The 23,124-nt window shown below is 41.0% G+C and overlaps 1 protein-coding gene across 2 annotated transcripts in view; it reads left to right on the top strand.

Annotated features, from left to right (window-relative positions):
* FRAS1 (Fraser extracellular matrix complex subunit 1) overlaps positions 1 to 23,124 on the top strand; it is a 326,081-nt gene that overhangs the window by 11,036 nt on the left and 291,921 nt on the right. For both annotated transcript variants that reach the window (XR_006104125.1, XM_042469094.1), the window contains exon 2: positions 2,282 to 2,313. Coding sequence is in view for 1 of the 2 variants with exons in the window: in XM_042469094.1 (XP_042325028.1) it covers positions 2,282 to 2,313 (32 nt within the window). In the remaining variant the exon portion in view is untranslated. The remainder of the gene's footprint in view (positions 1 to 2,281; positions 2,314 to 23,124) is intronic.

The following is a 23,124-nucleotide window of genomic DNA, read 5'->3' as shown; positions in this document are numbered from 1 at the left end:
TCATGGCTTTACAGCATCATCTAGTCACAGTGCCAGAGAAGCACCATGACACCACACACTGTGTGGTGTGGTGTGCAGCGCAGTATCACACTGGTCTGGGGTGGAGTTGGGGCATGCGTCATGTAGACGCCATACCCCAACTCTGCCCCCAGGCTGGTCAAAGATGCCAGTCTGCACAGCCCCTTGGTAAACCTTTCAGTTGGTCTTCAGGATCTGAGCTCAGATTCTGCTATTCACTTATCCAACAGCATCTAACCAGCACTGTCTCTAGGAATTTGCACCGAGGTGTTACAAGTGTGCCCTTAATTTCATTTGTGAAGTGTTGGAAGGTCTGCACCTAAATGTACATATACTAAGGCAGAGCTTGTAGGACTTAGCTTGTTCACTTCAGGTCCCAGAATCCCCAGTGGCCATGCTGATCTGGAATTTCTGGGAGCTGTAATCTTAAAAAAATAGCTTTTCCAAGCTCTGAAATACTGTGCCTGAGGACATGCGATTTCTAACTTTGAATCCTTTGCTTCTAACTTTATTATGGGGCCCAATTACATACAGAAATACAGTGCATTGCTTTTGTGGCTAAATAGTTTTCGGGCCCTTAGGCCACTGTCTGGAGAATAAAGAAGTTCCCAGGAACACAGAGGTTGCCTGTTACTTATTGTAGTACTTGGATAATACTATAAAGGACTTTCCTTCCTTCCCCTTCTCCCTTTCTTTCTTGCTGGCTTTTTAAAGACACTTCCCCTGTGCTTTGAAATGATATGATTCTGAATTTAAAAACATTCAGAATCAAAATAAAGCATCATCAGTTCGGGAACATACCTGGGGCCCTTTCACACCAGACAGTTTTAGCACTCTGATTCCACTTTAATTGCCATATGTGCAGCCTATGGAATCCCCGGGGTTTGTAGTCTGGCAAGGCACTAGAACTTTCTGGCTGAGAATGTTAAATTACTCCTTCCTAAACTGCAGATAACAGGACTCCATAGGATGGAACCATAGCATTTAAAGTGGAATCACAGTGCTATAATTATGTAGTGTGAATGGTTCCCTAATCTCATCTGATTTTAGAAGTTAAGCAGGATCTGGCTTGCTTAGTTCTTTGACAAGAGACCAGCAAGGAATACCAGTGAAAGAAAGATTCTTTCTTTTAGTTAGTCTCAAAGGTGCTACAAGGTCTCTATACATAGTGATTTCCAGGTAAGGCTAAATGCGAATCCTACCTAGAGCTCTGGTAAACCATTTTTGCCAGTCAGGACTGGCAGTACAGGACTAAGTGAACCATTGGTCTGCTAAGGTGAAGGCATCTTCCTATGTTCCTAATTTAAAACAGGTAAACTAAGAGCCAGTGTGGTGTAGGTCTTTGAGTGTTGGACTAGGACTCCAGGAAACCAGGATTCAAATGCCAACTTGCCTATGGAAATTCATAGGGTGACCTTGGGCAAGTCACATTCCTTCAGCTTAAGAGGAAGGCTGTGGCAAATCTACTTTGAAGAAAGTTCACCAGGAAAACCCCCTGATATGTTCACTTTAGGATTTCCGTAAGTCAGAAAGGACTTGAAGGCACATAACAACAACAGCAACAATGCAACAACCTTTCTATTATAATAGGATAACATGTTGTGCAAAAATTTAAATAAAATGGAATACCTTGTCATCAGAATGTTAAACAGTAACTGCACTTGCCTTCATTACTAAAATGAAATAATGAGAAATAATTTATATTGGTTCCAATGGAATACCGGTACTTCCAAATTCTGGAGAAGGTGGGATTTAGTAGAAAAATGGGGGGGATGTACTTAGCTGAGGATTCTGGGTGTTTTACCTCCCCGTAAGTAATTTTTCCCCCAAGCTCTTGTTTGGCCAGTGAGACATATTCAGGATTGTTGCCCTCAGCAGTTGCCCCTTAGTGAGCAAGGAACAGTTGTCCCAGTGAGTAATGCTTCTTCTGACAATTACATGATCTACTCAGGCCTATTGTTATCCTAGAGTCTTCTTTGCTATGCCGGTTGGTTTCCTTGCCATCTGTTTTGACTAGAGCCTGATGAGTGATACACAGATTATGTGCTATCTAATGGATTCCAAGTCCAGACCCCTCCAGTCATGAGCTTGAGCCTTCCTGACACTCAGGTTAAAAGCAGGAACAGTGCTGTTTGTAGCAAATGGGCTATTTTGTCACACGGTCCATTAAGCCCTTGTTTTTGGAGGTTTTTTTTTAAGTGCTGCCTAATTTAACAAGTTGGTTTTATGTCTGTCTAATACACTTTTCTTTCTGGTCTTTCAGGTGCCTGCATCTATCGAGGCTCATCTTTAGAGGTAGGTCAGATTTAATGTTATTTGTTACTTGCTGTGCCTGCCTTGAATTAGTTTTCATTTTATTGGCTGGATGAAGCTTTGCCCTTGAAGCAATTTCCAGTCTCCTCAAAATGAAAATGAAGCCTTTGAATCATGGAGGGTCTGGAAGGGTCCTGGCCCTCTTACCTTTTGAGACTGCCCCCTCAGCTGTTATTTTTATAGAAGACTACAGCAGTGGCAGCTAGTGGCATCTGTGTCAATGTAGCTGTGAATCCACTCTGGGCTGTAGTAGGAACTTTTTAGGAACTATCCAAAGTGCTGAATTCTATTCCCCAAACAAAATTTTGTTTGAATTAGGCTGAATTATTTGATTCTGAATTTTGTATCCAAGATGCTGAACCTGTTTGGGAGAGAGGATTCAACATCATGGGCAACTGTTTGGACTAAAATCCAGAGTAGGTTCATCATCCCATTGGCTGACATGGAAGCTGCCAGTTGCCTTTGTACTACAGTTAAGGCCTCATTTGGCTAAAAGGAGGACTGAGAAGGGGAGTTTATATTTTTTTTTACAAAGGATATTCTTATATTTCTTCTCATAATTTCAGCACCATAAAAGTGTTAGCTGTATAGACACCATTTTACTGCACTTTTACTTTTGCTGCATTTTATTCCATAATGTTAATCTGTAATCGTGAAAAATAGTATAAAATAAGTCTTTGCCTACCCCATAAATAAACTTATGAGAAAATATAAGTTTGAACATAAAGGGATATTTGTTTGTTGTTGTAGTACAACTCCCATATCCACAGATCTGGTACCCATGGTTTCACTTTCCCATATCCATTTTGTTTCTGTCTAGGAATTTTCTAGATCCTCCAGTGTGAGTCTATCGTATGCTTCTGATGGAAATTGACTATAGAGTCATTTTGGAAGACTTAGAAATGCCTAGAGTGGTGTTCTCTCTAGGAATCTCTTGTTTGTTCAATGTGACTTCCTCTGGAAATCATTCAATTCAATAGGGTTTACTGTTATCCACAATTTCATGTTTCCATGGTAAGGCTGGGAATGCATCCCCACAGATATTGGGGTGATACTGTGTTAGCTACTGGCTTTGACTTATGGCAACTTTATTAATGAAAGACTTCCAAGAGCCCTAGTCGTCAACAGCCCTGCTCAACCCTATCTGCTCAGGTCTTACAAGCTTGAGGCCATGGCTTCTTTAATTGAGTCAATCAGTATGTAATGCAGTGTTCCTCCTTTCCTACTACCTTTTGTTTTACAAGCAGTATCAGCTTTTCCAAAGAGTCATGTTGTCTCGTGATATGTCCACAGTATGATAGCCTCAGTGGAAGTGGACATACATAAATTTGTTCATTGAGGTAGAGATCAACAGGTGCTTAATTTTAATTAATTTGAAAGATAATTAGAAAATTGTCTATTTTACTATATCGTCCTTCATCATTTTAGATATCATTTCAAGCAAATGTGACTTGTTTTAAAATGTCAAAAAACTATTATTAAGAGCTGTGTTATTTTAACCTACATACAGACTCATTTATGTACAATTTATATTAGATCCAGTAGTATAGCACAGAATATGTCTTAAGATAAGAAAGGGTCTTCTGGTGAGGCTGCCAGAATCAGTTAACATTGCTAAAACTCTAATGTTGTGATAGAAATGGTTGCTTGAGTGATTATTTTTGTCTCTTTCTCTGTGCTGGTAAAAGACGTATTAGCTGTGCAAGAAAATGTATTTTAATTTTTGCTCTTTGAAATTGGCACAGAGAAGGTTGTGCTGTGAGTGTTTGAGGGATGGGAAAAATCTCCCCTGCAGAAGAGTGTCAGCAAAGAGACAGAAAAAAGAGTAAACATCAGTTGCCATCACAGACTTCATTAGTAGAGCTGCTGAGTCAAAGCTTTCCCCCCAACTTTTCATTGAGTTGGGCTTTTTGAAAAACAAAAGAATTGGAAGACTGAACTTCTCTTTGAGGAGGGCAGAATTCAAGGATTGTTCTCTTTGCGTATGTTCAGGGGTAGGTCTTAACTTTATTGGGTATTTTGGTCAGATCTCACTTGGAATATTGTGTCCAGTTTCTTGGTACTATGTTTCAAGAGGGATTTTGACAAGCTGGTACCTGTCCAGAGGGCAAATAAGATGGTATAGGGTCAGGAAACCAAATCCTTTGGGGAACAGCTTAGGGAGCTGGGCATGTTTAGCTTGGTGAAGAGAAGATTGAGAGGTGACATGACAGCCATTTTTAAATATCTGAGAGGATATCTTGTAGAAGATGGAACAAGCTTCTTTTCAGCTGCTTCAGAGACCAGAACACGAACCAGTGGATTCAGGTTACAAGAAATCCACTTAGGAAGAGGAACTTCCTGATAGTGGAAGCTGTTTGACAATAGTAGTCTAGCTGGCTACAAGAGCTGACTGGTTTCCATGGAATCAGCATGGCTAGTGCTGCAATATTAGTCAAGTGGTAAATATGCTGTTGTTTTTTCTTAGAATGTTAAATAAGCTATCCAAGGGGTTGAACTGTATCTACAGAATAGATTCTGTGCCTTGGATAGTCCGGTTAGAGTTCAGACTATTATCTGGAGTAGATTTACCACCTCACTGACATTTCAGCTCACTCCCATTGAAACTATGCAGTGCCGTGATGTAACATCATTCTTCGGCATTCTTGGTACTAATGGTGGAGGAAGCTTGTCCCTGAGCCTGTTCAGGTTTTAAGGAAGGTCCTTGTTTCAGTCCTACATTCTTTGTAGGCAGGTTTGGTAGGGGTAAGACAAAACATTATCTCAGTGGCTTCTTTTGGACTCTGGAACTTCTGGCCAAGGAAGGCTAGTTTGTACTCTTCCATGTTGGTCTTCCACTAGCTGACAAAGACTTTAAAAGAAAATCCACATACTTTTAATATCTGTAGTTTTTTTGTGGGTTTTTTGGGCTCTGTGGCCATGTTCCAGCAGAGTTTCTTTCTGACGTTTTGCCAGCATCTGTGGCTGGCATCTTCAGAGAATGCTTTGCCTGGAAAAATTGGGTGTATATATACTGTGTGAGCCTGGGAATGCAGGAGTGATTTGCATGTATATTGTTCTGTGTTGATGGCTGGCCTCAGCCTGGGAGGCTAATGCAAAAGAGGATGAGTGTCTGCTAATTGGTGATCATTATCTGCTGGGAAAGCCCCTGACTCTGAATGGTTTTCCATTTGCATTTGCTGAGTCCTAATTTTGCTGTTCCTCAGGACTGGTAGTCAAATATTGTTCACTTTAAGGGTTTCTTCTTTCCAGTTGAAATTGCCCAGGTGTTTGTGGATTTCAGTGGCTTCCCTGTGCATCCTGACATGGTAGTGGTTGGCATGGTCCAGAACTTCGGTGTTTTCAAACAGTATTTTATAATAATAAATAAATAAAATTTTTATTTTTATACCGCCCTTCCAAAGATCAGGGTGGTTCACAACAGGATAAAAACAATATAATACACAATACAAAACAACCAATACTTCAAACTTGTGCACAGATACAAATAAAAACACAGTAAAAACCCCGTTAGCCAATCTTCTTGCCAAGAGAGGAAGGGAGAGCTATTAGGACTTTAATCGGGGAAGGGAAGGTATTTTTTTACCATACATCAAAGAAGTCACAGACAGAATAGGCAAAGTGGCATTAGCCTCCCAGGCTGAGGCCAGTCATCAACACAGAACAATACACATTTAAATCACTCCCAGGCTCACACAGTATATATATATCCAGTTTTTCCAGGCAAAGCATTCTCTCAAGATGCCAGCCACAGATGCTGGTGAAACGTCAGAAAGAAACTCTGCTAGAACATGGCCACATAGCCCGAAAAACCCACAAAAAACTATAGATGCCGGCCATGAAAGCCTTCGACTTTACATTTTAATATCTGGTTTGGTTTTAACTGAAGTGAGCAGTTTCTTTTCACTGATGTTTTTAAATTGGCTTAAAACAAATTGCTCTTCCAAAGGAGACCCATTGAGACAATTGTTACATGATAAGTCAGTATGTTAAAACTTATGTAAGTTCTATTAGTTTCCATTAGGGTTCACTTGAGTTAAGATTGCAAACTGAATTTTGGCCACTGTGTATATTAAATGTGGATTTTATCATTTCTAACCACTTGTGTGCCATTTTTAATGGTTCTGCAAAAATAAGGGTGTGTGCCTTGGTGCTGGTAGTAGTAGTGGTTGGCTAGCTTTGGATACTAGCCCCGTTCAAAGTCCAGTGTTTCCCCATTTTGAGTTGCTGTGGGACAGAATGGTGTCATTTTGTGTTTATTGAGATCATTGCCAACTGTGCTTTTTCATTTTTTGCTGTGGATCCAAGTTTAGGTACCAAGTTTTTTGAATGATCAACAGGAACACCAAAGTCAGTGCTAGTGTTGAGTTGAGAGATTCCCAGATACCTTCTAGCATATATTTGGAATTAATGAGATTAATTTTTTAGAAATGTGAAAAATTGGTCCAGATGTCTGTCGGGAATCGGGAAATGTAGTTTCCATTTGTTCTTAGCATCCATGAATGTGACCATGGAAAGACAACTCAATCGTTTTCTGCCAATCCCATGTGAGATGAAAATTGGTCCCCCAAATTCTGGAGATGTCCTTTCTCAGTGAGGTGTAAATGTTTGTTTAGTCTCCTTACACTTTGTAGTTGCAGTTTTTGCATCTTTAACTTGCCTCCTGCTTCCTGCTTTAGGACACCTCTATGATTAAATCCTTCTAGAAGCTTGAAATCTCTTTTGCCTCCCAACTTTGACATTGTCCCTTTAAAGCTGTCCTGGGCAAAGAGAGAGAGAGGCGGGAGATGAAATTGATTAACAGCACGTTGTCTTTGGCGGATGGCTTGGCGAAAAGCCAGAGCAGATTGCATGCATTTGTTTCCATTAAAAATATACTGTGGAGCATCACGATGTTTTAAAGGCTATTGAGAAATCTGCCTACACTCCATCAACTCTAATAAATCCTGTGGCAGATAATTCTCTCCTCCACATTTTGGCTCAATAAGTACTCTAATATACTGGTGCTAAGAATGTGTGGAAATGAGACGTCAGGAAGTCACCACTGTCTGTTGACATGTGGGGTGATGTTTGCAGGTCTTTTCCTCCTTCTTCGCTCTGCCCTAGTCTTTCTATGTAGCAAAGACAATGTGGATGCCAGACACGTACAAGCATCTCTTCTTCATGTTGCGCAGCCTAAGCGAGTGATGTTCAGCCCTCCACTTATGATGGAGTGCAAGTTATTCTCTGTGTAGCTGTACAGATGTTGTTGGCCAAGAGGGAAAGAACTCATCACCGTGGCTGAGGGGACTAAACATAGAAACTCTTGTTATATCAAATCAGTGCATTAGTCTATGTAGCCTTTTATTGTCTTTTCCATATTATCTCCTTCTGTTTGAGATGGAAGGTCCTATGCTCTGTGTCTGCCCATAAGGAATGTGTTTTGTATAGTCTGGAACATTTCTTTTTCAAAAGTAGTTTGTTGAATACCTTGTTAGAAAACCTAAACATGACGACTGGTGTTAGTTTATGCTGCCAAAATAAATGTTAGGAACTTGTTGCTGCGTGCGTTCAAGACATTTCTGACTTATGGTGACCCCAAGGGAAACCTATCGCAGGGTTTTCTTGGCAGGACTTTTTCAGAGAGGATTTGCTCTCTGAGCTGAGGCTGAGAGAGTGTGACTTGCACAAGGTCACCCAGTGGGTGGGCCAAGCAGGGATTTGAACCGCAGTTTCCATGTGACCCAGTCCAGCATTCAAAACACTGTACCAAAGTGGCCCTCAGCAACTCATTAGGTTGCTCATAGTGGCATGCATCCTTTTCTTTTACTCAGTACTTGGTTACTCTGTACGCTTTTTGTTACTTTAAAAATAAACAAATTTATGGGACTGATGAGTGAATGAAGTTTTGTGTTGTTTAAAGAATAAACAGAAGGGATTCTATTTTGGTGGCAAGATTTATAGAGCTGCTTTTTTCACATGCTGGAGGGAGCTGATGAGGCCAACTTATTAGCGCTTTCCATTTTGTTTCCACATTTTCAGAAAGGGATTCTGCAGGCAGCTGCTGTTTACCTTTTCTGCAATAGGCAGACACCTGCGGTTGAAGTAGGATTGGCTACAGTAGATTTTGACTCTTTCCCAGCTCAAGCTTTGTTTATTGCATTGTTTACTGCAGACACGCTGCTGCAAGCCGACACCAAAAGTCTGTGTTTCTTTAGCGCTCCTTTACCATTCCCCCAGTGCAGATGCGGCTAAAAAATGCTAGCGAAACAGGGGATGAAGAGAAAATGGATGCTGGGCAGATGTAAACAGATTTTGTAAAAAGGAGCTTCTTTTTCAGAGGCTTTGTTAAGTGAGATATCCTTGTATGTGGAAGCTTGCATGCTGGGGGATTTTGCGAGCTGTAGTTTGCAAAAATTAACATTTCTGAGTTTTGTAAGAAGGAATATTTTGAATCTCATTTTGGGAGAAAAGTGGGCTCTAAAAGAAATAGACAAATGAATCTATAGTCCAAAGCATACTGCAGAAATAATCCAGTTTGAGACCGCTTTAACTGCCCTGACTGAGTCCTAGGAAATCCTGGGAACTGTGGTTTATTGTGGCATCAGAGCTCTCTGGCAGAGAAGGCTAAATGTCTTACAAAACTATAGTTCCCAGGATTCCCTAGCATTGAGCCAGGGCAGTTAAAGTGGTCTCAAACTGGATTACTTCTGCAGTGTGTTTTGGGCCTATCCCTGCTCACCCTCCTGCCTCATGGAATGACCTTGGGGTCTAGTATTTTGAGGGAGAGAGAAGAGCTCCCTATCCAGTTTCTCCTCTTCATGCATAATTTTATACACATTGATTGTTTTGCCTCTTCCTGGCTGGGTTTTTCCCCCTCGAGCTAAAAAGCTGGCACTACTGGTCCCTTTCCCAACCATAGAGAGAGGCTTCCAAATTAGAACAGATGACCATAAAGCCCCCAAAGGAAAGAAAAGTGACCTTGTGATGGGGAACAGCAGAAACAGCAACATCATCAAAAAATTAGGTCTGTGTTTCATGTGGCGAATAAACCTAGTTGCTGGATAAAGGAACTCCGACAGGAAAGTGCCACTTTACACTGCGAAGAAAGAGAACACTGGAGTTCCTGCATTAGTATTGCTTAGAGTATTGCTGCTTGCTGTTGATAACCAGGTCAAGGTGTGTACTTGACCAGAAAGGCAATAACCATGGACATGTTAGCTTAAAAAAAATGAGGGGGGCTGTGGATAAAAAAAATACATTAAAAAAAACAAAAACAGAAAACAGCTAAATACCAAGCTGTGAACTTTCCTCTTCATTTGCTACATTTTAACATTTTGTTGCCATTGCTTCTTTGTCTTGAACAACAGCCTGCAACTGAGAAATTCACAAGAGGAAGCTTTTCCCCCTCTGGCTTGAAGATAGGTGGTGAAAACATTGCTTAAATCTTTGTCATGCTGGTGCAAAATATTTTGGAGCAGAGTAAAACAATAAAGCAGAGGATTTTTCTGTCAGGCTGGTTGCATGGTTCAGCATGGAAATAAAATGTAAAGGACAGAAGCTGCAGGTGAAAGGGAATAGATGTGAAATTACACAATTAGACACAGCACACTAGAACAGTAAGTGCTTGCTAGCCTGCTTGATCCACATGCATCTATATTAGATATGTCTGGTCTAAAACTAATTTTTATAAAATTGCTTGGTCTCAGTTATGGCAACCCGCTAAGCGGCTACTTTTGCAAGCCCTCACAGTGCTGATGGACTTGTAGGACTGTTAATGTGACAAAGCCAATAAAATAAAATAAAATCACCCTATCCAGTTGGTCAAATACAGATCTTGGAACAGATTTTTGTGGTGACCTACTGGTGCAGAATCGCCCTTTGCTAGCAATGGGGAATCTTGCAAGTTGTAATCCATACTAAGATAAAGTTTTCCCTTTGACAAGATCATCGTATCCGACTGTATGGGATGGTGCTCATCTCTGTTACTAAGCTGAAGAGCCAGGGTTGCCAAAGACAACTCTGCGATCATGTGGCCAGCATGACTGCACAGAACGCTATTACATTCCCACTGAAGTGGTATCTATTTATTTATTTGCACTTTTACATGCTTTCAAACTGCTACACTGGCAGAAGCTGGGACTGGTGATGGAAGCTCACACTGTGCCATGGCACTTGGGTCTTGAACTGCCAACCCAATGACCTTGCAGTCTGAAGACTGTGTGTTTACCACTGAGTCCATGTGTTTACCACTGAGCCATCACGTGTCATGTAATCCATACTATAGTCCTAGAAACATAGGAATATAGAGCTTATCTAGTTCGCTCATTGAGAAGAAAAGGAAAAGTTTGTCCATCATTAGTGATGTTCTTCAAGTATGTACAGCTGCAGCAGAGAACTGAATATGTCCCAGCAACATTGTCTGTAAACTAGGATGGAGATTTTGCAGCTCACAGGCTACATCTGGCCATGTGAAGGGGGTCCACTGATCTCCCAAACTGTCTAGATCCCACCAAAGAAGATTCAGTAAAAACTGACCCATATATTTTTTCTGGTCTATCCTCCAACTCCCTTCTTTCTAAAATGTGTCCCACTGTGTTTAAAGGACTGGTTTAAAATTGTACCTCTCCTGAAACAGCCAGACTTCACAACTGCAATAAAGGTCCTGAAGGCAACCTGGAGTGACCCAATGTCACTTGCATTTATCCCCAATGGCATCAGTGTGGGGCAGCCCTCCAGAGCTTTGGAAGTGGCCAGATGGGGTGGTGTGCCCCTCTGGGCTCCAGTGTACCCACCCCTGCTACAAATACATGGTGGCCATTAGGCCAAATGGGCTGGGGCAGGTTTCCAAGAGCAATGGATGTATCTTCAGTCCCAGAATCCTTCCCAGTATTCAAGGATTGGAAACATTAGAGCTACTAGTGCCCAAGCCAGGATGGAACAGTTCTGAGAGCTGTAGTCTAAAAACCCTATAATTCCAAGCTTTGGATATGAAGCAGTTCCTCAGTCACCATATTGATGCGGGAATGTATTCTTTGAAAGTAGACATTTTGAAAAACACAGTTCTTTTAATGAGCTCATTAAACAAGATGCTAAATGATTTTATGTTTAAAAACAGAATATGACTTGCGATCTCAGGCTCCCAAAGAGTTTTTAAAAAGCATGGAGAAATAAAGTTAAACAGATATTTCAGAGGTGAGAAACTTTTTATTCACTCAATTACTTAAAGTATGACCTAGATGTATGCTTTTTATTCACTGCTTTTAATGCCTTTGTTTAATACTTTGCTTGGACTGTGTTTTTAATTGTTGTGTTCTTGTGAACCTGCTTTAGAATAAATTTTTGATGAAGGGCAGTATATGAATATTTTAAAGTAAACAATAAATAATAAATAAACAGATGACATACACTGTTTCCACCACCAATCAGTGTCCTATAAAAGTAAAGCCAGTTTTTAAATACACTTTTGGTTATACTGCAGCAGGGAAAGGAGAGAGAAAATAGTCTTCAATTAAACATTTGCAACCTTCACTAATGCTGGTCCTGGGTCTTCTTCTGCCTGAGATGAGAGAAAAAGCATGGCTGCTTCCCATAGCCCTTACTTATTCCTGTTCTGTGTGGAGAGCAGTGATGGCCACACAAAGCAACTGGCACTGCTTTTCACAGAGCCCCCAGCATCCAAAGGCTTGGCTCAGAAGAGTGCTTCCTCAGAACCAGACATTGTGGGCAAGGTCCCAAGGCATCTTCTTGTTGTTATTTGCTATCAATGTGATTTTTATTTAATGGCAATCCTGTGTATGAGAAACCTCCAAAAGCCCTGATCACCAACTGTTCTGCCCAGGTTTTGTAAACTCATGGCTCAGTTGAATAGTCTAGTTGCACGTAGTGCTGGCTCCCTGTTTTTTCTTCCATTTTGCCAATGATTATTGTCTTTTCCAATGAGTCATGTTGTTTTGTCTAAAAAAAAGATTCTCTCAACACATATTGCTGGGCTCTGATGAACCCTTAAAATCAGGCATTGTGGCCTGGCTGGCTCTGTGGACAGAATTTGTATGGTTTGTTGAAGTGGCAGTGCCGTACTCAGAGTAATAGTGTATTTTGTACCATGCACTAGCATCTTGTTGTTGTGATGGTGTGCCTTCAATTCATTTCAAAATTTATGGGGATCCTAAGGCCCTCTCATGGGATTTTCTGGGCCTGAGAGTATGTGACTTTTGCCCAAAGTCACTCTGTTGTTTTCCATGGCCAAGTGGGAAATTGAACCCTGTCCTCCAGAGTCATAGTCCAATGCTCATACTGCTACGCCATGCTGCCTCCCACACACCACACAGCGTGTAGTAGTCTACTTTAAAAACAAACTAACAAAAAGTAATTTTACTTTTGAGACTTACTGGTCTTGGAACTGCAACTGTAACTAATTACTTTTATAAAGCCCATTTTCCAAGCCTTGCTACTGGCTCAACTTGTTTCATGGTAGCAGTTTTCTGTGCAGGCTGGAGGAGTTTGGGAGTTGTAGTCCCAAAAAAGAGAGACTTGACTTTCCCATCAGTATGTGGGAGATATTGAATGGCAATCCATGGTTCAATAAAAAAGAAAAGTAGGTAGAATTCTGTGCAGAAGCCTTTGGAACATTTGAAAATACATGACAGCAAATCAAACAATAGGCTTTCCAGCCATAGGATGCTGTTGTAGATACCAACTATTTCCAAATCGTTTATACACTGCATCTGTTCGCTGTTGCTTGCATATCGAGAAGCTCTTTCACTCAAGTTTATTTCTGAATGGATGTGGTTAGAATCAAAGTAAGCTGTGCTTTGCATGGTTAATGGAGAGGCATCCAGCTGGACAAGGATTACATTAACATTTGAGGCCTTCATCCAAGAGAGGCTTGGGAGGCTGGCCTTTTGGGTCATGGCCTTGTCTGTGGGGTGCACTTTCTGTGAGGTCTGCTTGGTCCTGCTATTATTTTATATGTCTAGTACAAGCTTAAAACTGCTCCAAAGTGTTTGGTGGAACATGATTAGCAGATCTCTGAATATCTACGTTTGGGCAAATATATAGAAAGAAAGAAAGAAAGAAAGAAAGAAAGATAGGATAATGTACTTTTATATATCTAGATAGATAAATAGATAGATGACAGTGTTTTTGTTGTTGTTGTTGTCTTCCTTCAAGTTGTTTCTGACTTACGGCGAATGTAAGGCAACCCTATTGTGTGGTTTTCTTGGCAAGAGTTGTTCAGAGGAGGTTTGCCATTGGCTTTCCCTGATGCTGAGAGTGTGGCTTGTCCAAAGTCACCCAGTGGGTTTCATGGCTGAGCTGGAAATTGAATCTTGGTCTCAAGAGATGAAGCCCAACACATAGTGGTTTTACTTTTGGCAAGTATAAAACACTTTGTATCTTTTTTTTTAAAAGAAAAAGCCTATCATCATCATCATCATCATCATCATCATCTAAAAGCTTGTTTCTTGAGCTAGCAGTTTTGTAATCTTCAGCTACTTTTCTCTTTGCCTTCATGAGGCTTTAAAGGTAGTACATTATGTATAAAACATTGTATTCCTGCATTTTAAGTACTCTTGGCAGTGTATACAGTAGTAAATGCTAAATATGACATTCTCTGCAAAAGAGGTACAGTGGTGCCTCGGGTTACGAAATTAATTCGTTCCGCCATTCCTTTCGTAACCCGAAAATTTCGTAACCCGAAACACTTTTTTGTTAGCACTGGAAAGCCTATAGCTGCACTTTGCAGCATTTGAATTTCGCGCCGAAATGAATTTCGTAACCCGAAAAATATTTCGTAACCCGAAACAGTTTTTGCCAATCCAACTTTTTCGTATCCCGGAAATTTCGTAACCCGATCATTTCGTATCCCGAGGCACCACTGTATGTGTAGTATATGTAGCCTCCTGGCAAAATCAGAAGCCATGGAGGGGAATGGAATTCTTTTGGATCTGTTAAGGCTCCCTAAATCTCATAGGTAGGCAGTTCGTTTCTTGGTTGTTGTTGTTTTCCCACTAGATGCTAATGTTTTTGTCTGTAGCAGTTTAGTTATTGAATTGCATTTTTACCAGATGATTCCCATCCTCTTGGTGCTTAGGGAGGGTTTGCTGCTGTTTATTGATTGAACACATGCATATCATTCTTTCTTTAATGTATCTTTCCTGAAACAGAGTCACCAAAACAGCTCTGAATGTTGGGACTGAGCGACAGCAGAATTTTGAAACAGACTGGTGTGCAGTGCATGGATTAATAACACTTGTCACTTGCCACTTTGTGTTCTCAAGTGATGCAGCTCTTCCCAAGGCTTCAAAAGACTGCTTCATTTCCCAGTAAACTTAGTTAAAGAGATTTTCTGCTTTATAGATGAAGGAAGGCAAAGGGCAGGAAGGCCAAATGACTAGTCATGGGGGAATCACTGTGAGAGAAATATCTAGCATTCAGCTTTGTGGCTCAATACCTTTTTCCTTCTTTGCCACAGTTCAGAGCATAATTTGAATTGAAGCTTTGTTACTGTCATTATTTGCCATCAAGTCAAATTCGGCTTATGCCATATGAATGAGAAATCTCCCAAGAGTTGTGGTCATCAGCTGTCCTCCTCCAGCCTTGCAAACTCAAGTCTTGGCTTTCTTAATTCCACCTGTAGTTCAGACTCCCACTTTTTATACTGCCTGCCCCGTAACTGAACCTTATCAACTTTTCCAATGAGTCACAACATCTCATGATATGTCAATAGTATGAAAAGCTAGTTTAGTCATCTTGGCTTCTAGTGAAAGTTCATGCTTGATTTGATCTAGGAGCCATCCATTGGTCTTTCAAGCAATCCAGGGTATTCACAGAACTCTTCTCCAGAACCACATCTCAAATGAGTTGATTCTCTTCTTTTTAGTTTTATTCACTCTCCAGCTTTCATAACCATACATAGCAATCAGAAATACTATGGCCCTTGATGATTCTGACTTTGGTATTTGATGGTATATCTTTACATTTGTACTGAAGCTTAGCTGCATTTTTGTTAGGTAAAGGTAAAGGTAGTCCCTTGATATGGTTGTCTAGTCATAACCAACTGTAGGGGTGGTGCTCCTCTCCATTTCTAAGCTGAAGAGCCAGAGTTGTCCAAGGACTGCTCTGGTGGTCATGTGGCCAGCATGACGTGCACCGAACGCTGTTACCTTTCCACTGAGACGTGGTACCTATCTATCTACTTGCATTTACATGCTTTCAAACTGCTAGGTTGGCAGAAGCTGGGACTAGTGACAGGACCTCACCTCATCATGCAGCACCTGGGCCTCAAACTGCCAACCTTCTGTTCTTCCAATCATCAGAACTGGTGTCTTAACCACTAAGCCACTGCAACTTTGTTAGAGCTGTAACTAAATTCTGGATTATTAAATCATAAAGAAAAGTGTGCATCTAAGCATACATAAGATACATTATAAATCACATGAGCAACCATGGTCAGCTTGCACTGTCTGGTTAGGAGCCACGACTTTCAGGTAGGCTTTATCCTTCACAGTGCTCTCTAGAAATTAAGCACCACTTCACTTACTGAACTCTTGGTATCATAAAACAATTTTATGCCGTGTCTACATATATTTTAGCTCAGTTTCAAGTGTTCTTCCAAAGACAAATTTCCAGGAAAGGACATACTTTTGTGTGAGTGACTTTCGATGTTTGTTGAACTTGAAGAGGAAAGAACAGGTAGTACAGACTCAGTGCTTCTTGGCCTCCACAATTTTGTGTTCACTTTGAAAGTTGTATGGAACTTTCTCATCTCCACTTGAGAGTAAGTGAAAATTTAGTTTAACATAATGCTGAAAGAATCTGTGAATTCACCTGTGTTACACCTTGTCCCTTCTTCTGCAAAAGCATTACTCTTCCCAAGCTCTCTCCAGCCTGAACATTGCGTGTTGAAAGTATTGTGACAATACTTTTACAATATTGTGACCATAGTTGATAATACTTTCAACATGCCACGTCCAAGCTGGGTTTCGTGTTTAAATGTGTCAGTTGTGATAGGAGGTAACAGGGAACTCCCAATACCAGCTTGAAATACAGAGCCAGAAAAAGTTACTTTTTTGAGCTATAAGCATCTCCTAGAGCAGGAAGGGATCAAGTTGTAGCAGAGTTGTGGGGGTGGCTGCTTATTCACTATCCCAAAAAAGAGGATAAAGGGGAACCGTAATATTATTAAAATATACACATAATAGTTTATATATATGGCAGGGTGCATCACCAAAAAGGGGATTTGTGTAAATAATAATAGAATTAAAGTATACATGGGCTAATTTATATTTGTTATGGAAGCATTCTTTGGTCCCGGCCCAGGAGAAAGGTAGCATATAAATAAAGTAAAGAAATAAAATAAAAAATAAATATGTGTAGATACAAACTGACAAATTTAGACAATGTTACATGTTTTGCCACCTGAGACGTAGCACAAGATGGGAGTCCCTCTGCAGTCTGCATATAGAAGCAGACTGGCCTGACAGGTAAATCTATTTATTTATTTATTTATTGTTTGGCACCATTACTGTATTCACTCCAGTACTAGTAGTCAGATGGCATCTTCCATCAAACTTAAAGAAGCAGGTTAATGTACGGTGAGCAGAACAGGTTGTATTGTAGGCAGGTGAAACTGGAGAACTTGTGAGGAACATTTGAGATGCTACTGCACTAACCATGTGGGACCTGAGGTGAGGCTTTATTATGCCTAAAGGTAGATTCAACCCTGTGACAAGGTGATATGTGTCCCCCTCTCAGTCTAAATGCCCTTGAACATTTTTAGGACTTCTGGTCTTGCTTTGTATGGTTTACCATCTTTAAACCAGCCTTCAGTTGCCCAGTCCTTAAAACAAAAATTTGTACTTCAGATGGAGGACTGCCCTCTCTAAAGTAGGATACAAGGCCAACCTTCACTGATGGAATTTTGCTCCTAGAGTTCATCCATCCATGCCATTTGTTCTTGCAGTATCCTCTGAACTATCTTCAAAAGTAGCCCCACATAGAGCATCTTACAGCAGTCGAGACTACCAAGGATGAATAAATTAATTAAGCTTGTTATGTTCAATAAAAATGGCAATGGTACACTTGTGGTCTGCAATTTTTAGTTCAGATGGCAGCTTCCATGCATCTGGGGGTGATTTTCCTTGTACCCACAGGAGGCATACTCTATCACAGTCCATGAAATTCAGTAAGGTAGTGATGGCAAAAATGGATACTTCTTCCTGTCCTTTCTCAGTAAAACAAGGAATGCAAGGAACACAAGGCTTGTTTTAAAGCAGATTAGTATAATAGAGCCATAGAGTTGGAAGAGACCACAAGGGCTATCCAGTCCAACCCCCTGACATGCAGGAACCCACAATCAAATCACCCCTGACAGCCTCTGCTTAAAAACCACCAAAGAAGGAGACTCCACCACCCTCCGAGGGAATGTGTTCCACTGTCGAACAACTCTTACTGTTGGGAAGTTTCTCCTAATGTTGAGGTGTAGTTTCAATCAATTGTTCCATGTCTTAGCAGCAGAAAACAAGCTTGCTCCATCCCAAACATGACATCCCTTCAAATACTTAAACATGGAAAGACAAAAAATAATAATGTAGTTTTACTGACATTGCCATCAAATTTCACTGGCATACTGTCAAATTTATAAAATAGGCAAGCTGTCCCACAGCCAGGTTTCCAGGCATACCCTCTTCTTATGAAAGCATTGATTTCTTGGCTTGCTTTCCTCTAGTGTTTGCTACTACTTTCTTTTACATTTCCTTCCTTTTTCCTTTTATCCACTGTCTGAAGCTGAATCTTGCTGTACAACAGGACAAGATGCTATAGTTCTAGAGTAATAGTTTGGGCTGTACTCTTTAAAACTACAAACAGAGGCTAGATTTTTGAATTGGTCCATTTAGGGGGGAAACCCCGTTGCAGGCAGAAAAGCAGCACGAAATGGAAATATTCTTCCTCAGGACTCTTCCTGACATGCTGTTTGTATTCAAGATGTGGGTGCTTTTTCATGGAGGAACATTAAAAACAGGGTGTGTGATTCACCTGCAGCCTGAAGCACATACATATGTTTATCTCATTTTGTATAAATTGGTCATGAAAAAGTGAAGAGGAGAAGCTGTTAAGAAGTTGTTCGACAGTGGGAATGTCTGGAAATATTTATTATGGAATCACATCTTTATTTCTCTTCCTATATTTAAAACATCAGCCAGCAATTTTTGGAGTCAAATCCATGAGGCATTCTTTTCAGTTTTACACAGTTCATGATGGATTTGACTTAGAAAATTGCAGGAAGATTATAGAGTTTCTACTCAGCTTCCGTTCATTCCACTTTCTCTCTGTTGCTGGGAGCATTCACTTTCAGGAGTGGGGTTTTGTGGGGAGGTAACCTCATTATATTTCATGGGACCTCATTATATTTTATTGGGTGAGGATATTCATCTCATGGCCACCCATTACAGAGCCTCTAAGCCAATTGAACCTGTGCCACCTGGTAATGGAAGAGGTGGCCTCCAATGGAAGCACATTGTTTATGTGATTAGCCACGCTACAATGGCCCATGCAATTTATAAACCTTGCTTCTCAGTACAAAACCTGTATTGCTCTGCTGTGTGCAACAAGTACACACTGAGTTTCCTGATATAGATCAAGCCTGTGTGGTTTTGCAATTTTGCAGATAAGAACACAACACATTCAGAACTCTGAAAGAGAATGAAGGATGTGAGATTGGATTTGTTGCTGTTGTTTGCATTTTCAAAAAGCTATCAAGAAGATAACTCTTTGAGTGATGGATCCTCATGAAAAGTTACTTTTAAGGCTTAGCAGATTTCTCCCATGCATCCCTCCAGATGTTGTTGCATACAGCTTTCATCATCCCTGGCCATTCCTGACCCTGTTCATGCTGGGTGGCATGATGGGAGTTGTAGCAAACAACATGTGGAGGGTCTTGGATCAGAACAACCTGGCTTAGAGAAAATCCAAACTGCATACATTCTCTGCGCCCATAATATTATTACAAAGTATACTATTCCTCAACATTGTGTTTGAATGTGTTCTCTGGAGGAATATGACTTTGCTCGACTTTCTGGGCTAAGACTGGCACTTGTTAAGGTTTCTTTTGCCACATTCTTTAGAAGCTTAATTTGAATGTTAATTCTGATCACAAACACACACACACACACACACACACTTGTGTGGCTTTATGATTGTGCAGGTAGTGTGCCATTGGTTCTGCGTAGCTCTTGGCCCCATGACCAGAGCTTAGAAAAAGTAGTTATACTTTTTAAAGACCTGAAAGACCAAAGACCTGAAATTTAGGTGCAAGACAGACTGCCCCAAAAGGGTGGCTTGCTGGTGGCCTTTTTCCCTCCGGAGGGATGCTACAGCTGCCAGACTGTGCGGTGTCCATCTGGAGGAAAAAGAACCTGGAAAAACAGGGTTCTTTTTGTGCTGCTCGGCGGAAGTAATGAGTGCGCCAATGGCACACTCATTACGTAAGCGACGCACAGCGACATGCAGATTCTGCATATCACTTATATCATGATGGCGCCACCCTGTATGGAAGGGAAGCTGCCATTATTGCGCTGCTGCGCCATGTTAGGATTAGGGACTGTGCGGTTGCTGCGTGGTCCCTAACCCTAAAATGGGTGCCAGCACCGTGAATTTGTTCATTATGCCTGCTGAGCAGCACAAAAAGAACCCATTTTTTCTGGCGGCTGTGGCATCCCTCTGGAGGAAAAAAAAGGCTGCCAGCAGGCTGCCCTTTTAGGGCAGTCTGTCCTGTGCCATAATTACTGCTATAGTTATGTATTTTAAAAAGTAATTTTTTGTTTTTAATTTCCCCAAAGTAATGATCATAATTACTTTTAGTTACAGGATGGGGAGAATCCATTGAAATGTTTCAAGCTCCTGGCCTGTGGTAGAAAACACACTCATCCCATCAACCTCATTGTTGCTTCAACACTCACAAGAGAGCTTAAGATAACAGCACAAGGCAACTAGGTGATATTTCTCATCCTTTTTTGACCACCTAGTGAGGCCACACCACCATAATTGGGAAAGTAATTAAAGTTATAGCTTCACTACAAAAAAACCCCAAAACAAGTTATTCTCTTTTAAGTTGTGATCAAAATAGAATACTATAATTACTAAAAATAAAAATAAAATAAAAAGGAATTAATTGTAAGTACCTAAATCCACTACGTGACCTTGGGCAAGGCCTACTCTCTCAGCCTCTGAAGAAGACACTGATAAACACTCTCTGAATAAATTCTTCCAAGAAAATCCCATGATGGGTTGGTTCACTTTAGAGTTGTAATGAGTCAGAAATGACTTGAAGGCACACAACAACAACAACATGGTGTTTATAAACAGCTCCTTCCAAATGTTGCCAAAGAGTCCTAAATAAAATATGAAATCCACTGGGTGACCTGGAGAAATCGCTCTCTCTCAGACTCAGAGGATGGAAATGGCAACCTCCCTCTGAAGAAACTTGCCATGATAGGTGCCTTAGGGTTGCCATGAATGGGGAATGATTTTAAGGCACACCACCACCACTATCACTAAATAAACTATGGAAAATAAGCAAATAACACACTAATGGGTTTAATCTCCAGCAGTTACACTGGAATTTTTCTATTCCATTTTTTGCACCAAATTCTAAAAATAAATAAGAGATTGTGAAGAGTACCTATAACCCTGATCCTGAAGAGTAAAAGCTGCTTTACCAAAGGAGAAAGAAACTTCAGATGGTAACACTGTTTAGCTGTGGCATTTCCCATCCCTTTCAATAAGCCTGTGCCAGTTTGGTGATCATGTCGTAAATCATTGCTGTCTTCCTCAATCAGACCCTGGAGGCATTGCTGATCTTGAACTTTGCAAAGCCTGTGGATGTTCTGGAATGTTCTTGTTTTCGTTTACTCCCCACTTTCTGGTTTTTCTGATCCAGATAAGCTGAGCAGGTGAAACTTGAAACGTACTTTAAAGGGGGGAAAACACCACACAAGATCAGACAGATAATTATTTCTTCCTGCAGATCCGGCAGATGTGGGGAGGGGACGGGTGATGACCGTAATTACTGGAGGATGTGGCAGCTGAATAGGCTAGTTCAAGGGCTGAAGGCTTAGGAGCACAGAATAATCACACTGTCCATGAAAAGACAAAGGGATTTTGGCTTCAGGTTGGAAACTGTTTCCCTGGAGCGGCTGCAGAATTCTGATGAGGACTCAGCAGAGAGGCTAAAATCAACAGCAGCAACTTCATCGTGAATTAGTTTTTATTTTTGCATGAGTTTTTGAGGATACAAATCCGCTTTTTTGGATTTAGTACTTCATCCGAAGAAGTGGGTCTATATCTGTGAAAGCTCACTCCAAGATAAAAACCAGTGAGGCTGCATCTGAGCTGCAGAATTAATCCAGTTTAATGCCACTTTGGGGCTATTCACAAACCGGTTTAAAAGGAGGTCATTCACAGTTGCGCCGTTTTTTCTGCCCTGAATTCAGGGGGGGCCAGCACAAATCCCCTTTAACCCGGTTTTTCCACGACCGAGTTTCCCCCCGTTTCTTTTCCAAAACACTGGATTTTATCAGAGTGCCACCAATGGGAACTTGCTCCCAATCCCATTTGGGGCATTCAGGAGGGAGGGATTAATGTGTAGGGGGGTGGATCATGCCCACCCCTTTGCTCTCTCTTTGCCAGCCAAGCGCCATTGTTTTTCCCTCTCAGCACTCTGTTGCGGGAGTATATAAAGAAGCTCCAGAAATGCAATGGAGACTTCTCACGCTTTGGAAAGTGGTCTCTTTAAAGTGCAGCCTGGCTTTTTTCCTCTTCTGCCCATCAGTCCCCTTATCTGCACCGATGTCTGATTCCCAGCCCAGAGCTCACCAAAGCCGGGGAGGGGGTTCTCCTAGGATCATTAGAAAGTGTTTTTTAAAAAAATAAAATTTGACAGCTTATGCGCATATTGGCTATTGCATGGCCACAGTGGACTGCACCTTTAAATACATGCATCATCAGCATGACATAGCTGCGCATGGTTTACTTGACATTTTTTTAAAAAAACAACAGTAGGGCTGTGGGTTAGGGATCGTTTTTCCTAAGAAATAAAACCATAACAGACTCTGTTCCCAAGGTGGTGCAAATTAAGCTCTTGCACCCACATTATATTGGTGAGAGATTATATTATTATATGGCTGAGAGAGTGTGACCCCCCCTCCCCAAGGCTAACCAATCCCATGGTTTCTTGCTAAGAGTTGTTCTGTGGGGCTTGACATTGCCATTCTCTGAGGCTGATGGGGTGGGTGGGTTGGCCAAACAGTGCTCATCATTTGATTGACAGTTTTAAAAAAATTCAGAGAACGATAAAATGGCAGCTCCATTTTAAGTTGATACAAATGGTAATGTGAACTTCATCATGGTTAAATTACCACAGAGAGATTAGATTGGGGTAAACATAGTGGGAACTTTGATTCGGTAGTATTGCATCATCAAATCTCCCCAGATCTCCCCATCACAAAAACACTAGTGTGAATGGGGCTTAATGCTATGGAATTCTGGGAATTGTACTTTCTTGTGACAGCAGAGTGCTTGGATAGAGAAAGCTAAATGTCTTACAAAACTATAATCCCCAGAATTCCATAGCATTAAGCCATGATAGTTAAAGGAGTGTCAAAATGTATTAATTCTGCAGTGCAGATGCAGCCTGAGTCTTAAAGGTGCTGCTATATTCCCTTGCCCTCTTCTTCTGTCTTCCTCCTTTTTATGCTACAAGAGACTAATACAGCTACTTCTTTGAAAACTTCACCATGCATTATCAGTCTGGCG

The sequence above is a fragment of the Sceloporus undulatus genome, chromosome 5 (genome assembly GCF_019175285.1).
Source record: "Sceloporus undulatus isolate JIND9_A2432 ecotype Alabama chromosome 5, SceUnd_v1.1, whole genome shotgun sequence".
In the NCBI taxonomy this organism is placed as follows: domain Eukaryota; kingdom Metazoa; phylum Chordata; class Lepidosauria; order Squamata; family Phrynosomatidae; genus Sceloporus; species Sceloporus undulatus.
This window is presented reverse-complemented; position numbering and strand designations above follow the sequence as displayed.